This window comes from Oryctolagus cuniculus, chromosome 21, assembly GCF_964237555.1.
Source record: "Oryctolagus cuniculus chromosome 21, mOryCun1.1, whole genome shotgun sequence".
Lineage (NCBI taxonomy): Eukaryota > Metazoa > Chordata > Mammalia > Lagomorpha > Leporidae > Oryctolagus > Oryctolagus cuniculus.
The window spans coordinates 13,453,057-13,472,401 of NC_091452.1; the positions used below are offsets into that span (position 1 = coordinate 13,453,057).

General features: G+C 60.6%; 1 protein-coding gene across 1 annotated transcript in view; it reads right to left on the reverse strand.

The window, feature by feature from the left end:
- Nucleotides 1–700, reverse strand: part of TESC (tescalcin) — a 42,829-nt gene extending 42,129 nt beyond the window's left edge. Inside the window, exon 1 of the mRNA XM_051826638.2 lies at nt 472–700. Coding sequence (XP_051682598.1) covers nt 472–529 — 58 coding nt within the window. The 5' untranslated portion in view covers nt 530–700. The remainder of the gene's footprint in view (nt 1–471) is intronic.
- Nucleotides 701–19,345: the final 18,645 nt, after the last annotated feature.

A 19,345-nucleotide genomic window follows, 5' to 3' on the forward strand; every position in this document is an offset into this window, starting at 1 on the left:
CGCTGCGGCCCCACGGAGAGCCGCGGGGGGTGGCCCACCCGAGCCCACGTCGCGGACGGGAGGGCGGGGGGAAGTGCAGAGACCCCGAACCTCCCGCCTAAGGTCACACAGGCGGGGAGCGCCAGAGCCCGGCTCTCGCCCAGACCCGGCCGATTTCAAAACTTTCCGCCCCCGCGCGCCACGAACCCAAACGACTCGCAGGTGCGCGGCGCGCTCCAGGTGCACGGCCCCCGCGCTCGCTCTCCGGGCCCGGGGCGCCGCCCCGCACGGGGGCCGCCTGGGCCCTGCCCCTCCCCACCCCGCAATCCCCGGCAACTCCCGGGCTGAGCGGCCGCAGCCCGCAAAGTGGCCGGCGGGGACCCATTCGAAAGACGGGGAGACTGAGGCGCAGAGAGGGCCAGCCACCGGCCCAAGGTCACACCGCGCGGCCGCCGAGCCGGGGTCCCCGCGCCGCCCCCCTGGGGTACTCACAGCCGGTCTTGCCCTGGAGCTCTCGCACCTCCTCGGACGCGGAGTGGGCAGCCCCCATGGTGCCGGCGGCGGGGACCCCCGGGGCGCGTGTCCCTCGCAGGCCCCGGGCTGTCTCGGCTGCGCAGCGGCCGCTCCGGCCTCGGGTCCACGGCGGGTCGGGAAGCCGGGGACGCCTCGGAGCCTCGGGTTCCGCGTGGGGCCCGAGCTCGGCCTCATATAGCGGCGGCGGGAGCGCGCCGCGGTCCTAGCGCACGCCGGCTTCGCGCACTGCGGGGCGTGGGCAGCGCCCCGCCCCGGGCGCCGGAAGCCTCGGGGAGGGGGCCCGGGAGCCCTCGGCTGCGTTCCCAGGTGCCCGGGGCAGCGGGCACGGGCACGCGCGTCGTGCCTCTCCCCTCCTGCGCCCCTCCCGGCTCTGGATAGAAGCAGGTGCAAGCCAAGCTGGGTGTGCGTCGGAGGACTCAGACCTGAGCGACATCCACGCCCACCCCCGTCGCGGATCTCGGATCTCGGGAGGGAAAACCCTGGGGGGATAGCGGGGTCTGCGCGCATTAGCTAGCTCTATGGGAAGCACTGGGAATAACCATCCTATTCGATATTCGAATGAGTGCCACCTGCTCTTGGCCAATTCTGAGAAAGACCCTATCCCCTTCCCCAGCACCTTTTCTAGGTGAGCACGCCCACGTGACAGTCTTTTCTCCCCACCCACCAGCTGCTGGAGAGGAAGCCGCGTGGGTGGTCCGAAGGCCCGGCCTGGTTGTTCTGCCTCTAGAACTCCAGGCTGGGTGATGCAGGCCTGGCCTGCCAGCTGTCTCACCACCATCCCGCTTCCTTGACATGGACTTAGGTTAATGAGTCGCCCACACACTACCGCAGGTGGCTGACCCTCACAAGCAGGCGCTGATGTGCAGGGAGCCCCGGGAGTCTGGGCGGACATTCAAAGTCCTGACTTTGAGCCCAGGCTTGGCGACACCACCGTCAGTGACTGGTGCACGCTTCCTGTCTGCCCGGGGGGGCCAGGTTCAGTGCTAGGTGCTGCGGTTGGGCCTCGAGTTCCCCTCCGTGAGTTTCCCAGGATGCTGGAGAGGGGGCTGCTGTGGACTGGTTGTCCATTCCTGCAGCCCACAGGACCCAGCCTGGGTCCTGGCCATTTCTGGATGCCTTCCAGAGCCACCTGGGGGGCCCTGTACCCTACCAGGGCAGCCCTGGGAAATGCAGGTTCTCATTTAAGATCCCAGAGCAGCGCCTGGAATCTGCATTTCCCAGCACCCTCGGGGTGCAGAGACCTGGCTTTGCAGAGGAATGTTGGCCATGGGGCGTGGGCTGGTCTGAGAGGCCTGGAGAGCTGGCCCCAAGTCCCCCTTCCATGTCAGAGGATTCTAGGAAGCCAGACAGACAGCTGGGGCCAGGGAAGGAGTCCCCAAGTCCAAGTCCACTGAACCAGTCTGTGACAACTGCTGGGACCAGTTATTCCAAGTTCAAATACCAGCTCCTGGCCTTTTCCTTTTTTTTTTTTTTTTTTTTTTTTTGTCCCATTTTTTTATTAGAGAGAGAGAGAGGGAAATCTCCCATCTGCTGGTTCAACCTCCCGAATGCCTGCAACAGCTAGGGCCGAGCCAGGCTGAGCCAGGAGCCTGCAACTCCTCCCAGTCCTCCATGTCATTGGTAGGGAATCACCTCCTTGAGCCATCACCTGCTGCTTAGCTGTGCATTCCCAGGAACCTGGCTGGGCTCGAACTCAGACACTCAGGAGTCCCAAGCAGCGCCTAAGCTGCTATGCCAACTGCTCGCCCCTCGCTCCTGGAGCCCCGGCGGGTGCCGATGTGTGTGACGGTGAGAGGGGCTCGTGGCTTCTCCCCACCTCTCCCATGGAGGGTTTCACTGGATCACCTGGCTACAGGGACCTGCTGGCCAACCGCGAGCTCCCAGACAGGTCCTTGCACCTGTTCCTTCTGCCTGGAACCGCCTTCCTTTCCTCTCTCTGCCCAGGCTCCCATCAGTCCTTGGGGTCCTCAGCTGCACGCTGTGCCTGCTGCTGGGCAAGCCCCCGTCTGCAGCCAGCAGGAAGCTGGGGCAGAGGAAGTCTTGGGCGTGATGACCAGGGGGGATGTTTCCTAATTGCAGGGTGTGGAGAAATCATCACAAGCATCCCGGGACAGCAAGAGCGAGGGGAGCCAAGGCCCCGGTGTGTGCCTTCTGCACGTGTTCGTTTGTTGCATGCTTACTGAGGGACTGCTGCGTTCTGCGCCCAGGCCACGTGCTGAAGCCACAGCCAGGGCTGAAGAAGTCCTGTTGGAGTAGGGAGACGGGTGCACGGGCAGTGACCACACGGACGGGAAAACAAGGGCTGGCGCGGGCTCTCCTGGGGCCCCTGCAGATCTGGAATCCCCAAGGCAAAGCAGCCCCTGCACAGAGGCTGGGCTCCCTCCCCAGCCACAGCCACGTGCCAGGGGCCCGGCTGCCTCCGGGGGGGCTGCAGCGCCCACCCAGGGTCTGCCCTCCTCCCTGGCGGTGATGCCCACGCGGCAGGGCTCTCACCACATGAAGCCGTCTGCTGCTGCTGCTGCTGCAGCCACTGGTCCAGACGTCATTCAGTCTGGCCACAGGCTCCGTGGGCGGCGTCAACAGAGCGGGAACAAGCCTGCAGCTCCGCGTGGGGCTTGTTGTCTGAAGCTCTGTGGTTGGGGGGGGGGGCTCGGTGGGGTGAGCTCTCCTCCCATAACACAGCCTGTCCTTGCTTCCGAGGCCTGGGAGACAGTTGAGTCACCAGGCACCTGCCTCTCCTCTCCTGGCTGATTCAAAGCAGCGGCTGTCATTCACGTGGCTGGGACCTGTGACGCCACCCAAGGCCGCAGAGCCCAGACACTCAGTCCTCCCGCCTCCCTGTTAGCGGGGCTGTGGGACCCCATTTGGGCGAGGGACTTTGCCTGCCTGAGTGAGCCTCAGCTGTCCCCACCTGTGTAACAGCAGTCACAGGGTGCCCTCCTCAAGCGGGTGCAGATTTGTCAAGCGCTGGAAACAGGGTCCCACAGAGCTAAGCGCTGTCCTGCCTTGTGCACTGAGCAGGCTCTTGGCAAAGAGTAGGAGGAAGGTACATCCCGGTCTGCAACCTTTGCCACGTCAGTGGTGCAAATATTCCCGCCACGGTCCATTTCAAGCGACCGGTAATCTAACAAAGGGCTTGCAAAGTTCCTCAATGTTGCACAGCTGTTTGCTTGTGCAAACAGCTCAGGGGTCCGAGGGTCTGGAAGGAAGAGGTGTGAAGGGACCAGCAAGATACATGAGCAGGTACTGGCCGCTGTAGCATCGCGGATGAGAAGCGCTCAACAGACACATCTGCTGGTGGGAAAAGCACAGCGCGCAGAATGGGCTCTGGGTCCATCAGAGGGCAGCCTCAAAGCTGTCCAAACAGCAGGTTCTGTAATTCACCCGTCCCTTCTGCACTTCGGGGCGGGGCGGGGGGGGGGGGTAATGCCCACGGAGCATTGACGTTCTAGGAGCAGCAAGATCTTAATCCTTGAGCCCTGACTCCAGGAAATTTTAAAGGGCGCCCCCCCACCCCACTGTGGCAAGCAGGTTTAGCCTCTGCTTGGGATGCCTGGACCCCATACCAGGGTGCTGGTTCAAGTTGCAGTCACTCAGCTTGGGATCCAGCTTCCAGCTCCCAGGAAGGCAGTGGCAAAGTGGCCCAAGTACTTGGGCTCCCGCCACCCACGAGGGAGACCTGGATGGAATCCCTGGATCCTGGCTTTGCTCTGGCCCAGCCCTGTTTGTTGCAAGCATTTGAGGAGTGGACCAGCAGATGGAAGACCTCTCTCTCTCTCTCTCTTTCTCTCTCTCTGCCTTTCAAATAAATAAAACAAATCCTTTTGTAAACAAGAACAAGAAATTTCGAGGACTCCAAGTGCCATCTCGATTGAGCTCCACCCTAGAGAAGCCCACACCTAAACCACATCCAAGAACGATCAGTGACTGTTGATGAAACACCTGCCGCCCAGGGCGGGAGACCCTGCAGGTGCATTTCTGCCCACACCGCGCGGGCAGCGTCTCTCAGGACCTCCTGCACCTTGACCTCTTGGTGCTGGTGCCGATGGCGTCAGTGTCCCCACCCTCGGTCGGCACTCTGAAGTTGTCCTTCCGGGCATCTTATAAGCACTCCTTCCTCCTCGGACACGTGCCCATCTGACCTTTCAGCTGCTGTGGGGGATGGATTGGGATCAGGGCCGGATCCAGGCTCTGCCATTCCCCGGTTGTGTGCCCTTGGCTTGGTTACCAAGGGCTGCCGACCTTGCTGTCCTCATCTGTAGAATGGGCATCTAGTGGTGGGGAGGTGGCTGGCACCCGGAGGTGTGGCCTGGGGGTGGGAGTGGGGGGGTACCCAGGACTTTCTCAGCAGCCTGCCTGCCCTGTTCTGATTCCTAGTGAGACAAACAAGTGGCACTCACACTGGAACCCTGTCCAGTCTCTGGTCTCAGGAATTTCAGAATAGCAGTTCCTGCTCTTCATTCTCCGAGAGCTTTTGGCTCGACCCTGGGTTGGATAACGGAAGTCCTCCGGTGGCCCGGGATGAGGCCCCCTGGACGTCTACCCGAGCTCCTCGGGACAGAGATAGAGATGTGCCTGCTGCCCTTCTTGGGTCGCCCGACCGCTGCTGCCACCGGCGTCTTTGTCTCAACCTCCGGCTGGGGCCCAGTGCCCAGACCTCAGGGGACGTAGCTCCATGGGAGGCCAGACTGGCTGTCTAAAAATAGGAAGGAGACTGGAGCTCTTCGAGAAGGGCAGGGTTTCTATTATTTATTTAGTGACCAGTTCCTGCAACCCGCAGAGGGCAGGCAGAGGCTTGTCCCTGGATGGGCTTCAAGCTCTTTGCATTGTTGTCCACGAAACAAACTTATCGGGGAGCTGATGGGTGGCAGGGGCGCAAAATCTATTTAACTGCACCATCCCTTTATATGGAGCTAGCTTTGGGGGCACGTGCAGTGGGGGGGGGGGCGGGGGATGAAGAGGCTGTGAGTGGGTCTCCTACAACCTGCTCTCCCCCAGGAGGGGACTCCATGCCTTGGGGGGGACCCCACCCCATTCAACAGGGTGGTTTGTCAAACGTAGCTGGGAGCGACGGCCGCGGCCTCTGTATCGGAACTCCCGGGAACAGCTGTTCTAAGCACGAGCAGCTGAACCTGGAGACGCCACACTGGAGCCCCACTTGGCTCCTCATCAGTGGTTCTCGAATGGCTCTGTGCCTCAGGATTGACTTCTCCTGTAAGAGGAGGGGCCCAGGAATCTGCATTTTACCCCCCCCCCCCCCCCCGCCCACTGATTCCGCAACAGGCCCTGAGGACCACAAAGAAGGAAGCTGGCACCACCCCAGATGCCTGGGGGCTGGAAATAGGAACCTGGGTGCGGGCAAGCCCCCTCCCCCATCCTTTCATAAAATGCGTGGCACACCGCTGTCCAGACCGCCTGGACCAAGGTGTCCCTGGGCACCTGCAGGGAGGGATCCCGCAGGGCCGCCTCTGTGGCCGCAAATGGGCAGAGACGACGCGGGAAAGCCAGGGCCCAGCATGGTCTTTGCCATCACAATGTCCCTTCACCTGCCTGCAGGGTGCTAGGGGGTGACTGGGCAGGGATGGCACACTCTGCTCCTTCCAGGGACACCAGCTACCCTGCAGGAGGACACGACAGCCAGCAGGGCGGTTTTGCCACCTCCTTCATCCGGGCCTCCCCAGCCAGGGAGGCCGGGCTGGGGGCGGGGCAGGCCTGGCCACCTCCTCTCCTCCCTCCCTGGCTTCTCTCCAGGGAGGGCTGCAAGCCCCAGCGAGACCCACCTGGCTGAGTGCTTGCCGGGCAGGAAGGATAAATACACACTGGGGATCGAGCTGGTGCAGTGGATAATTAGGAAAGGAGGCAGCAGGCACCTTCTCTCTGGGTCACCTGGGATGCAGGCGGCAGGGGGCGGTGGAGACAGGGGTGTGGCCGGGAGCCCCAGGGCCCCCAGCCTGCTCACCATGCTGACTCAGCAGTCAGCGTTCAGGGCCTGTTCTCTGCTGACAAAGCAGGTTCCTGGCTGTTGGCTGTTGGCTCTCAGCTGTCTCTCCTAGGGGTCGCTGCAGAGGGCAGACCTGGGCACCTGATCCAGGAGGAAATGCGGGACAGCCTGGCCTGAACGGCCGCCCCTTTGAGGTTCCTTAGGCAGAGGCAACTTCCCCTCTGCCTGGGAGACGCCCTGTGGTTGGGAGGTCGGGGAGGAAGCGCCTGGGGGGCCTTTAGGGGTCCCAAACCACGGCACAGGCAGCTCGGCATCCTGCAGCTCCTCCACCTGCCCTCCCCCACCTGCCGCTTGGAGCAGAGGCCGCGTTGGGGTCCTGAGCCCCTTGGGATTGGGTGAGTGACCGCTTTCATTTCCACAGGGGAAGCGTCAGTAGCTCAGAGTGGCTGAGTAGGCCCTGAGAGTCGGCTCTGGGGTGTAGGTGGTCCCTTGGTCATTTGGGTCAGGTTCCTGGGACCTTGGAGGGGGCATCACTGCACACTGGAACCTGGGGGCTGGGAGTAGAGGCTGAAGCACAACAGACCAGGGTTCTGAAGCACAACAGACCAGGGTTCAAGTCCCATCTTTGGCCTGTGGCAAGATTTCCATCCGTGAAATGGGCGCATGGATTTTACACGAGGTAAAGTCACAGCTCACAGAGCTGGCACATTGAAGATGCCTGGTAACACACCAGCACGACTCTGGTCATCCAGCTGGCTCAGGGGCCACTGCGCCAGGGCCAGACGCTGGTCCTAGCTGACCCTCAGCGGGGACTGGGTGGGGGCGGCGGCCGGGAGGGAGTCACAGAATAAAATTCTGATCAGGTTGGGTGGCAGAAGATGGGGGGAGGGGAAGGACACTGGGCGCTGCCCCTCAACTTGTCCCACAGGAAGAGGGCACAGAGACAGGGCCGAAGATTTCGCCCAGCCACCAGAGGACGGGGGGCGGGGGGGAGAGGGCCTGTCCACTCTGGGCAGAGGGAGGTGGGTGGGGGGTGTGGGCAGTAGCAACAGCGGCTCACCTGCAGGGGAGGGCGTGGGGACCTCCGTCAGAGAGGGGCCCACGCTCACACCTCGGGCCCTGAGAGCCTGTCCACCCCCACCCCCCAGGTCCACTGCTTTGGAGGAGAGGATGTGTTACATACTCAGAGGCAGCAACGCGGGCAGACGTCTCTTCTGTGACAACTCAGGAGGCGAGAGGCAGCCCTGTCTGCTGGGGAGGCCGAGGGGCTGGGCGCAGAAGGAACTAGAACAGTGGTTCTCAAACTGGGCCGCACAGCCAGAGCCCAGTGCAACCAGGCTGGCGCTGGGCAGGGCGGCATCGGGAGGTGAGGCTCCCCCGGCTGAGCCCAGCGCACAGCCGAGTACAGGCACTGCCGTGTCTGCCTGGCCTGGGGAGCTCCAATCCCGGCAGATGCCGTCGGAATCCCTGGGGCTGGGGCGAGGGGCAGTGTGGTGAAAACGTACACCAGGGAGGAGGCTCGCAAGCCACAGATCCACTCAACCTGGTGGTGCGATTCCCCGGACACTTGCGCCTTTTCTTGGCGTGCTCTGGTCATGTGACCTCGGGCTGCTGTGTGCTTGGCAGTGGAGCTGGAAGCCGTGGCTCATTAACTCCCGTGTCCTAGAGCTCGGAGTGGCACGTCAGCCTTGAGGCTACACAGCGGCGTGCCCAGGAGTGGCTCACAGGGTGCACCTGCGTGACTGCACTCCGAGCAGAGGGGCACCTCCCCCGGCCCTGTTGCTCGGAGGATGCAGGTGGACACGCATGGTTCCTCAGGGAACCAGCCCCGGGCACTCTCTTTGGGGACAACCTTGGGAAAGGAGGTGTAGGAAGTTGGTGTTAATGTTGGCTTGACCTTGGGGAAGTCATCTCTCTTCTCTGCTTTTATTTATTTTTTTAAAGATGAATTGTCCTTTGTCCATCCTGCAGGCAGAGCTGATCAGTGCACAGGCTGGATGCTCCCACGTGTAAAATCCATGTGTACACTGGGTAATAATTACAACCGGGGGCTGGCACCATGGTGCAGTAGGTTAATCCTCTGCCTGTGGCGCCGGCATCCCATGTGGGTGCCAGTTCTAGTCCCGGCTGCTCCTCTTCCAATCCAGCTCTCTGCTGTGACCCAGGAAGGCAGTGGAGGATGACCCAAGTGCTTGGGCCCCTGTACCCACATGGGAGACTGGGAAGAAGCACCTGGCTCCTGGCTTCGGATCGGCGCAGTTCCAGCCGTTGCAGCCATCTGGGGAGTGAACCAGCTGATAGAAGACCTTTCTCTCTATCTCTCCCTCTCCCTGTCTATAACTCTACCTCTCAAAAAAATAAATAAAATCTCTAAAAAAAGTATTAAAAAATAATTATCACAACCATCACAGTTTTCATTCTGTGTGTGTGTGTGTGTGTGTGTGAGAACACCTGGCCTTGGAGAGTTTCAAGTGTACAACACATTATCAGTAATGACAGTCACCACACTGTTAGGACCCTGCTGCTTGTTAGAGTGCAAGGTTTGCCCCAGTGTCTCTCCTCCCTCCCCGGCCCCAGCCCTGGTCATGGCCATCCTGCTCTCTGCTTCTGTGAGCTCACCTCCTTTCCAGTCCACGTATCGGTGAGATCATGCAGTATCTGTCTTACCGTGTCTGGCTTATTTCACTTAGCATAGCGTCCAGATTCGTCCACGGGTTACAAATGGCAGCTTCTAGGGCAGGTGCTATGGTGGGGTGTAGCAGGTTAGGCTGTTTTCTGCAGTGCCGGCATCTCCTATGGGTACCAGTTCAAGTCCCGGCTGCTACACTTTGAGCCAGCTCCTTGCTAGTGGCCTGGGAAGGTAGTGGAAGATGGACCAAGTGCTTGGGCCCCTGCACCCACATGGGAGACCCTGATGGAGTTCCTCACTCCTTACTTCAGCCTGGCTCAGCCCTGACCACTGCAACCATCTGGGGAGTGAACCAACAGATGGAAGGTCTCTCTCTGTAATTATGACTTTCAAATAAGTAAATATTGTAGAACAAGATATTAATAAAAAAACAAGTGGCAGAATCTTCTCTGTTCCATTCTATCCGTATGCGTGTGCAGGCACACAGGCACACAGGCACACACACACACTCACACACACGTGTCTCAGATGTCCTGACCCCACTGACCTGTTGGTGGCAGGTGCCTCGGCTGCTTCCTGACCCTGGCCACCGTGAGAAGTGAGCGAGCGCTCTCCACCATACTGACTCCTCCCCTCTGCAGGGGCGCTGCTGCATCACCCCACGGTCTCTAGTTAATGTTGCAAGGACCCGCCCTACTGTTTTCCATAAGGGCTGTACCGGCCAGCCTGAAAGAGCGTTCCAGGCGATCCCAATCCCATGGAAACTGCCCCCCCTTCCCCTCTCCTGCCACAGTCCCTGGTGAGAAGCAGGACTTTACCCCGGCTTGACTTCCTCTTCCCACTCTATTCCCAGAATGCATTTCAGCTCCAGAACAAGTGGGTGGGCACCCGTTGGGGTTCGGAGCAAGCCCTGGACTGCACTCTCTTAGATGGCAGGAGTCCTGACACCGTGGCGTGCACGCAGATCCCCTGGGGTGTCTGGGACCCCCATCGTTAGATGCCCCTCTCTAGGGGAGGGGAGGCAGGGGTGAGCAGGATGGAGGCTCTCTGCTCCCCTACGGGCCCCAACTGCTGAGAAAGGGGTCTAAAGCCAAAAGCCTGGAGGCACCTGCCCCAGCCCCTCCCCTGCTGATCTCTGCTCCGGAGTCCCGCCCTCCCGATCAGGCCAGCCTTCAGCAAACAGCAGGGTGCTGGAAGGGGAGCGGAAGCCAAGGGGAAACCTCCAGACTCAAGCTAAAGCTCACCTGGGGCTGCCCAGCCCCTTCCTAGCCTGGCCTCAACACCCCAGGGGCAGCGCAGCCGCTGCAGGAGGGGAGGGCGCACCTCCACGGTTGCTTAGCAGACCCGTGCTCCATCCACACCGCCGCCACTGCTGCTGACTGCAAGGAAGGGGTGCACGTGCCTCGTGGGTGTGCGTGCCTCGTGGGTGCGCCTCCGCCAGCCACTATTCTTAGGCTCAAGAACACACCTCCGCCTCTGAGACGTCTCTCAGCTTCAGCAGGCTTGTTATAAATACCGCAGAAACATGAGCGTGCGGGCCTGCTGCGTAAGTGCAGCATGCTCGGATGCCAGATGTTCCAAGGGCCTGGAGGTGGGACAGCCCTGCCCCCGGGGAGCCCCGCAAGCAGTGTTGGAATGCCAGTGATGGCCGCTTGCCTCCGCGGGACTCGCTGGCTGCCCCTGACCAAGGCCCCTTTAGCAACGCTCGCCGCGGTGGACCGGACGCTGTGGGCCCAGCCATGCACTGATTAGGTGCTGAACTGGACGGCCTGGTTCAAACCCTGGCTCTGCCGCTGGCTCGCTGTGTGACCTGGAGGGCATCACATGGCCTTTCTTTGTCTCTGGATCTGCAGGGCAGTGGTGGCTAGAGCACTGGGCTGCGGTGCGAGGGAAACGAGCCCCAGACCGCACGGTGCTTAGAGACACAGGTGTCCCTGCCCGGCCTTGCGTCAGCCGCTCTCCCGGTCCCGGCTGTCGTTGGGAGGCACCGTTCTTCCTGCCTCACCCCAGGCTACAGGGCCGCGTTCGCCAGCCTGCCCGTCTCAGAAGCAGTGTCTGAACCTCTGTCTTCGCTATGAAGCTTGCGGTCAACTACAAAACCCTGCTGCCCCCTGCGGCGTGCTGGGGGGAACGGGACACAGCTGAGACCAGGGGGCCTACGCCACTCTGAACCTGTGGCCGATGGGGAAACCACCCCGCTGAACCCTACCTCCACCGTCCGTTTCTTTTCCCTGGAGATGCCTGGTCTCCGTTTCTTCACCTATAAAATGGGTTTAGGATAGCAGCATCCACTCTGGAGTCGGATGAGGATTAAAGACCATCATTTTCCTAAAGGCAGCTCCCCCACCTTCTGCTCTGACCCCAGCGCCAGGCTCCTGGGCGAGAGGCTCCCGTCGGCCTCCGGCTCACCCTGCATGCCCTCCAGGGCTTCCATCTGGAACACAGACCCCCTGGTGGCCTGGGTCGGCCGCTGGTGTGGGTTAAATGACCCCCGGACGGGCACCGGGGTTGTCCCCATGTCCCTGCCCGAGCAGGAGTCCCAGGAAGGTGACCACTCAGCCTCTTCCTCCTCCCGTCCCTCCCCCAGCTGTGTGCAGGGCCAGCGCTGCTCCTGATCACAGTGGGCTTCCCCGACTCCCAGCTGTGCCCAGTCCCGTCCGCTCACCTTCCCTCCAAAGACCAGCTTTCGGGTCTGCTCTCTGGAAAACCCTTCTTCACAGACCTCAACCAACGCCTGCTTTTTCCTGCCTGGAGGACTGGAGGGAGGGCAGCCGGGAGCTGCGGGGGCGGTAGGGGCCAGCTGTGTGCAATCCCCGAGGCCTGGCAGGTGGGAGGAATTTGGAAGAGAAGGAAGCAGTAAAGACGGGTGCAGGGTTCAGTGGCGAGGCCAAGCAGACCGCGGGGAGGAGCCGGGATCCTGTCCTCAGACCCAGGGCACCAGTACCGCACGCGGAAGGTGCTGCCATCAGCCAGGGTCCAGCCGAGGTCCTTGCCAACGTCAGCTCCTCCTTCCTGGCCAGGGAACCACTGGCAGAGCTCTGCACTGGCCGGCAGCCGCCGGCTCGCCAGGGGCGGCACAGCGCTTCTCCTAGTTGAGATCTTTAACCTGCAGAGGGTTGGCCATCAAGTACAGAAATGCGCACGGCACAGCCGCCTGGCAACAGCCGCTCTCCCTGTCGCTGCTGACGTCTCCCCGGCCCCTGCCCCAGGTTAGGGACCCACCTGTCAGCCACGGAAGCAGGACTTGAACCCGAGGCTGCCCTGCAAAGCTCTGGTCAACTCTAAGGCTCTGGTGCCCCCTGACGCCCGGCAGGGCTGCTGCTGCTGTACACAGAGAGACTTGGAAATGCTCAGGGGAAAATGGAACGGAAAGATAAGTTCATTTTGGTGCGAAAAAAAAAATTGAGATTCACACAGTTTTCTCATCACACACATTTTCCGTGGGCTTTTTGAAGACCTGAGTATTAGAAAATAATCTATTTTGTATCATAAGGGATTGAAACATTCCAGAGAAGTCGGCATCATCTAACAGGAAGGCCTTGAGATTCCAATTTTACATGAACTGAGTTCATGGTCAGAGCTTTTAAAAACTGTAATAAAGAGGCCGGCACTGTGGCATAGCAGGTGGCCACTGCCTGCGACTCCGGCAACTCACATGGGTGCCAGTTCAAGTCCTGGCTGCTCCACTTCTGATCCAACTCCCTGCTAGTGCACCTGGGAAAGCAGTGGAGGAAGAAAGACCCAAGTGCAGGGGCCCCTGCCACCCATGTGGGAGACCTGGATGAAGTTCCAGGCTCCTGGCTTCAGCCTGGCCGAGCCCTGGCCATTGTGGCCATTTGGGGAGTGAACCAGCAGATGGAAGACCTCTCTATCTGTCTCTGCCTCGCTCTATAACTGTGCCTTTCAAATAAATAAAATACTTTTTAAAAAAATAAAAAAATACAGTAAAGCATACATAACATACATATATATGTATCACTCTGTATAGACATCAGAACCATTTTTTTTTGACAGGCAGAGTGGACAGTGAGAGAGAGAGACAGAGAGAAAGGTCTTCCTTTGCCGTTGGTTCACCCTCCAATGGCCGCTGCGGCTGGCGCACTGCGCTGATCCAAAGGCAAGAGCCAGGTGCTTCTCCTGGTCTCCCATGGGGTGCAGGGCCCAAGCACTTGGGCCATCCTCCACTGCACTCCCTGGCCACAGAAGAGAGCTGGCCTGGAAGAGGGGCAACCGGGACAGAATCTGGCACCCGGATCGGGACTAGAACCCGGTGTGCCGGCGCCGTAAGGCAGAGGATTAGCTTATTGAGCCGCGGCGCCGGCAACATCAGAACCATTTTTAAATGTACAGCTCACCCTGTTGTGTTGGCCAGATGTGAACTTAAAAGTTCCCAGAGAATTTTCCTTAGTTTGGAAACAGAATGTTACTATTGAAGGGAACTTAAGATGCGCCTTTTTTTTTTTCTTTTTTTTTGGACAGGCAGAGTGGACAGTGAGAGAGAGAGAGAGAGAGAGAGAGAGAGAGAGAAAGGTCTTTCTTTTGCCGTTGGTTCACCCTCCAATGGCCACCACAGCTGGCGTGCTGCGGCCGGCGCACCGTGCTGATCCGATGGCAGGAGCCAGGTACTTCTCCTGGTCTCCCATGGGGGGCAGGGACCAAGCACTTGGGCCATCCTCCACTGCACTCCCTGGCCACAGCAGAGAGCTGGCCTGGAAGAGGGGCAACCGGGACAGAATCCGGCGTCCCTACTGGGACTAGAACCTGGTGTGCCCGTGCCGCAAGGCGGAGGATTAGCCTATTGAGCCGCGGCGCCGGTTGCCATATTTTTTAAACAATATTTTGTTCTCTTTTTAAATGATTTATTTATTTGAAAGACAACCACAGAGAGAAAGATCTGCCCTCCACTGGTTCGCTCCCCAAATGCCTGCCATGGCTGCGGCTGGGGAGAGGACCGCAGCCGGGAGCCAGGGATGCAGGCAACCCAGACCTCCCACACACGTGGGCCGGCACCACGGCCTCCCAGGGCGGGCACCGGGGCCTGGACTCATGTGGCCCCCCAGGGCAGGTACCAGCAGGGAGCTGCAGACGGGAGTTGGGGCCTGGACTCGAAGCCGGGCCGTCTGCTGTGGGACCTGAGCATTCTGGCTGCCAGGCTACTGCCCAGCTCAAGATGTGCCACACTTACAAGTCCAACTTCTTCTTTAAATCAAAAATAAAGACCCAATGGCCATATTTACAAGTAGCAGAGCCAGCCTAGACATCTCCCATGTGCACACTCATACCCCTACCCCCAGGACATGGTTAAGGGGTTAATAAGCTTTGGGGAATGCAGGAGGCAGGTTCCATGGGTCTTATGGCTCTAACACCCCTCCCCCCAGGGAGCAAGGGTGCCTTCCTCAGCCAATGGGGCGCCCAGAGTCTGTCTTGGCAGCTTTCTTTGCCCTCTCTGGATGAAGAAGTCCAACTTCTTAGAGGTATAAGAACTGATAATGAAATACTTGGGAAGGACTTTAAAAGTACTTAAGAAGAAATCAAATATATGAAATCCATTAGTGCACTTGAGAAGCATTTAAGGGAATTTAATTAAGTGGGTAAAAAAAAAAAACCCTTAAAAATGATTGTAAAATTGTCAATTTACATGCAAAACAGTGGCACTCGTACACTGGACACGCAATCTGCACAGAACCGGTGTTTCCAATCAGCAGCCAGCCTGAGCCACCGGGGTCAGGTCTGTGCCAAAGACGGAAGCCGCGGAGGGTGTGCAGGGTGCGCTGGAGGTAGAGGCGACCTCTACAGGTCATGGAGAAAACGCATGCACGCTGTGCTAAAATCAGCTTATCTTTCCATTCCGGATCCCAGGAACCTCCCCCGCTTGAGTGTGCACCCAGGGGTCGGTGGAGGGGCGGGTAGCTGGCCTTGGGACGCCAGCGCCCCCTGCTGGACTGCCTGGGTTTGAGCCCTGGCTCCTCTGGCGGCTGCAGGAAGCAGCTGGGCTCCTGGCTCCTCCTCTCCATCCAGCTGGGGACCTGAGGCTGCCAACAGGCGGGGAACAGCCAGGCCGGCTGGTGCGCCGCTGCTGCCTCCCCGCGTGGGGGGCCGGTCCAAGCGGGAGATGACGCATCCCTGGGTGTCGAGTGAGCCTCCTGGCCACAAGGGGCATAGGAGTGCCCTGTGATGGGCCTCATCTACAGGGCCGGCTCCTGGGAGCTGGTGCACCGCGGAGAATGCAGACAAGACAACCCGACCACATACTGCCCCTGGGCCCCACCTGAGGCCTGCTTCCATGCGCATTTAACCTACCAAGTATTTCCCGAGTGCCTACTAGTCCGTCAGCACCGACCTCGGCACGCGGGGACAACCGAGGGAGAGGAGGTGGGAGCAGAACTGGCCCATGGGTGAGTGCCTTGCCGGTGGGTTTGCAGGTGAGGGTGTAAAGCAACCAGCCACGCCCACGCAGTCTGTGGATGCTGCGCCCCAACAGTGGAGCAGCTGTCTGGCTTCCGAGGCCTGAAATGCCCGCTGCCTGCCCCTTCGCACGAAGCGCCTGTCAACCTCTGCCTCACTGAGATAAACACTGTCATTTAGAAGGCAGACGGTAGGGTGTCTGTCCTCCGGCTGGGAGGAAGGTGCGCGCACACACACACACACACACACACACACCCGAGAGCCACGGCCACACCCCGCACCCGGGACCCGCGCCCCCTGTGCCTGGAGCAGTCTCGGGTCACGGCGTGAAATAGCTATTTTCCCTTTGCTTTCTAAAATCACTTCCTCTACCCGGCGATGGCTTCTTCTCAATTTAGTTTGGCCAATGGCAGCTCCTACACAGGTAACAGCGACCCAGCCCCTGTGCCTGCTGTTAAGGAGTGTAGAGTATTTGTGGGGCATGCAGGCAAAAAATTAGAATGCAGAGCAGCAGAGGGCTATCACAGGGCAGAGGGCTATCACAGGGCAGAGCCCAGGATGGTGAGGAGGTATTAAGGCCTAACCCTGTCAGGGAGAAGGGTGTGGGGCGGTGTGGAGCCGAGCCAGGCGGCTTCCAGGAGGGAGCAGGGCTGCAGCTGTGCGGAGCGCAGGGTGATGATGACAGAGGCAGGGGTGGGAGCAGGCGGGGCAACAGGAGCCTTAAATCATGGCTGCTGCAGAGCCAGGGCAGTGGGTGGAGCCTGGACCGAGGGCGTCACCCCCAGGGCAGTGGGTGGAGCCTGGACCGAGGGTGTCACCCCAGGGCAGGGGGTGGAGCCTGCACTGAGGACGTCACCCCCTGGGCAGGTGGGAAGCCAGCAAGCAAGGGAGCAACTGGAGGAGGCACCTGCATCAGGAAGACCAGGCAGGCGGCAGGGAGGCCTGGGGCAGGGAGGTGCAGGGGGGAGGCGGGGCCCCTGCTGGTCCCTGCGCAGGACAGGGCCTGGGTGAACCATGCAGGTGGGAGGCGGCGTGCGCCCCAGGGAGCAGCTGTCATTCACTCCTTTCAACAGGAGTGAGGAGGGGAACTTAGCAAGCGGCTCGCGCGAGTGCCAACCACGGGGGCAGTGGGGCTGCACCACCTGTCCCTCATAGGACCCCTCCGACTACAGTGAGCAAGCCAGCTGCCCCCAGGGGCAGGGCCTACGCCAGGCAGGGCTGGTCCCGCTGCGGGCATGAAGGCAGGAATGGCTTCCTTTGTCCCTGAGGCCCTCTCTGGAAGCAAGGAGTCCAGGTTTGGTGTCCACACCACATCCCAAGGACGGTATTTCTGAGGACATGGCCCAGCTCTGGCCACTGCAGTGCCTATCGCCCGGCCTGCCCGGGTCTGTGGATTCGTGGCCCCTTCCACAGAGGCAAGGATCCACGACCAGGCACCTCCATGCCACCAAGGGCGGCGACACTTTGACTTCGTGAGAGCAGGTGCTTGGCCGAGCAGACGGAGCCTGAATCACACACAGCAGAGCCTGGGCGCGAGTCTCTTCTCCCTACTCTGACTCCTTGCTGACAAGCGCCCCTGGAGGCAGCAGTGAGGACCCACGTCCTTGGGCCCCTGCCACCCACGTGGATGCCTGCATGGGGTTCTGGGCTCCCAGCTTCAGCCTGGCCCAGTCCCGGCTGCCGCAGGCATCCGGAGAGTGAACCAGTGGACGGGGCGCTCTGTATCTCTTTGCCTCAAACAAGCAAGGAGCTCACAGACACACAGCCTCTCCAGGCAGAGGTGTGGCTTCTGCAGGGGGCGAGGGGCTGGGGTAGGAAGAGCAGGAGGAGGGTGGGCCCCCAGCCCCCAGCCCCGGTGCCTGCAGAAGCAGCAAGATGGGCTGGGAGCGCTACCCGCTTTCTTCCGAGTCACCCGGCAAAGGGAAATGGAAAATGACTGCGCCCGCCCGCACCACGAGTACAGGTTCCCTGGAGGGACAGCGCGGCCAGCTGGCAGGGTCCCCGGGCCGGCGTGCGGGGGCTGCCTGCTCAACAGCCTTCTCCTGCGGACGCCGGGAGCGCTCACGGCAGGCGACGCTGTTTGCCGAGGGGGCCGGGGGTGACTCGTGCAGGCTAGCCCTGCCCCGACAGTGACAAGTGACAGCACGGTCTATCAGGGCCAGACTAAGCTACAAAACCTCTGCCTTCCTAGCCCCCCAGTCTCCCTCACCCTAGAACCATCTGTTGCCCTAAGCACATTGTCACCAGGGTGCCTGTGTACACATCCCCTCTGGCTCACATGGGGACGGTCGCCCCACACATCGCAAACCTGCACATCTCAGACCCAGAGGCAGCTCTTCTGCTCGGCCACCCACCCGCAGCTCCAGGTAGAAGGGAAAGCGAATTCAAGTGAGAAGCAAATGGTAGCATTTTGGCAAGTAACGGGACGGAGGCCTAACAGATGCAGGGTGGGGGGAACCTTAGCTGCTGATAAACACCATGCATGCCTGGCAGCAGAGGTGGGCTCTTGAGAACTGGAGAGGAGCAGCAGGTGGTCCTCTGAGGGGCTTTGCTCGGTGGCCTCTCGCCCCTGGAAAGGCACACAGGCAAACCCCGTGGCCGAGGTGACAGTGCGCCCCGGGTCTACCCTTCTAGGAGCCACTAACTCAACCTCAACCCAGCAACACCTGCCCTGCCTTGGTCACGCCCTCGCGCACGCCCACTGGGAGCCATCTTCGTGGGGGAAGGGCCGCCTTATCCTGGCCACTTCCAGGACGAGAAGGAGCCAAAGCAAACGGGACCCGGAGCGAGCACTGTCAACAGCAGCTCGGGTCTGGGCACCCTGCAGGGCCGGGCTGGGGTCTGGGGCCTGCATCTGCAGTGGGAGAAAGGGCGGGGTGGGAAGCCTAGGAGATGGGGGATCAGCGAGGACCTAGCTTGGCTGGCCCCCGCCCGGCCTCACCAAGGCCCTGGGTCCCAGGCACACGAGAGGGGAAGCTGAACGGGAGGCAGCGTCAGGAGGCAGCAGACGCAATGGCTGCGTTCTCTGCGGATGAGAGGGCTGCCAACCGCCCCGCCCCACGCAGAAATAAACCAGAGCCCCGGCCAGTGTGGGCGCGGCTCCTCTCTCAGCCCCAGCCACTTTTCTTAGCCGGTGTGGCAAATGGAATTAAGGTCGTAGAGGTAATTCATCGAAAGGAGAAGGAAGCCACAAGCCGCAGAGGGGCCCTGACCCGGAGCTCCGCCGCTCACAGCTCCAGGCTTCAAAGCTTCCTGGGCGTGGAGGCCAAGGTCCAGGAACTGGGCGCTTGCTCTGCGGGCTCCCACTCCACCTTCACAGACGGCGCCCGCCCTGCTAACGCAGACTGGTCAGCAGTGGCTCCCCCGGCTTCCACACCTGCGGCACAAGCGCCTTTCGGACACAAGCTCCAACTCGGTGCTTTGTTGTCAGGCAGCTACAGGACTTGCTTTGGGCATGTGGACTTGGCATTGAGTGCTGTTGGGATCGGGGCTGTGGTGCAGCAGGTTGAGCCACCGCCTTGTGACCCTGGCATCCCATACAGATTCAAGTCCCAGTTGCTTCACTTCCCATCCAGCTCCCTGCTAACGCACCTGGGAAAGCAGCAGAAGATGGCCCAAGTGCTTGGGTCCCTCAACCAATAGGGAAGACCCAGAAGAAGCTCCTGGCTCCTGGCTTCAGTCTGGCCCAGCCACTGGGGAGTGACCCGGCGGATGGAAGATCTCTCCCTCTCTCTGTAACTCTGCCTTCCAAATAAATATGGTAGAGAGAGAGAGAGAGAGAGAGAGAGAGAATGTTTCACCTGCTAGTTCACTCCCCAAATGCCTGTAAAGGCAAGGCCTAAGATAGGAGCCTGGAA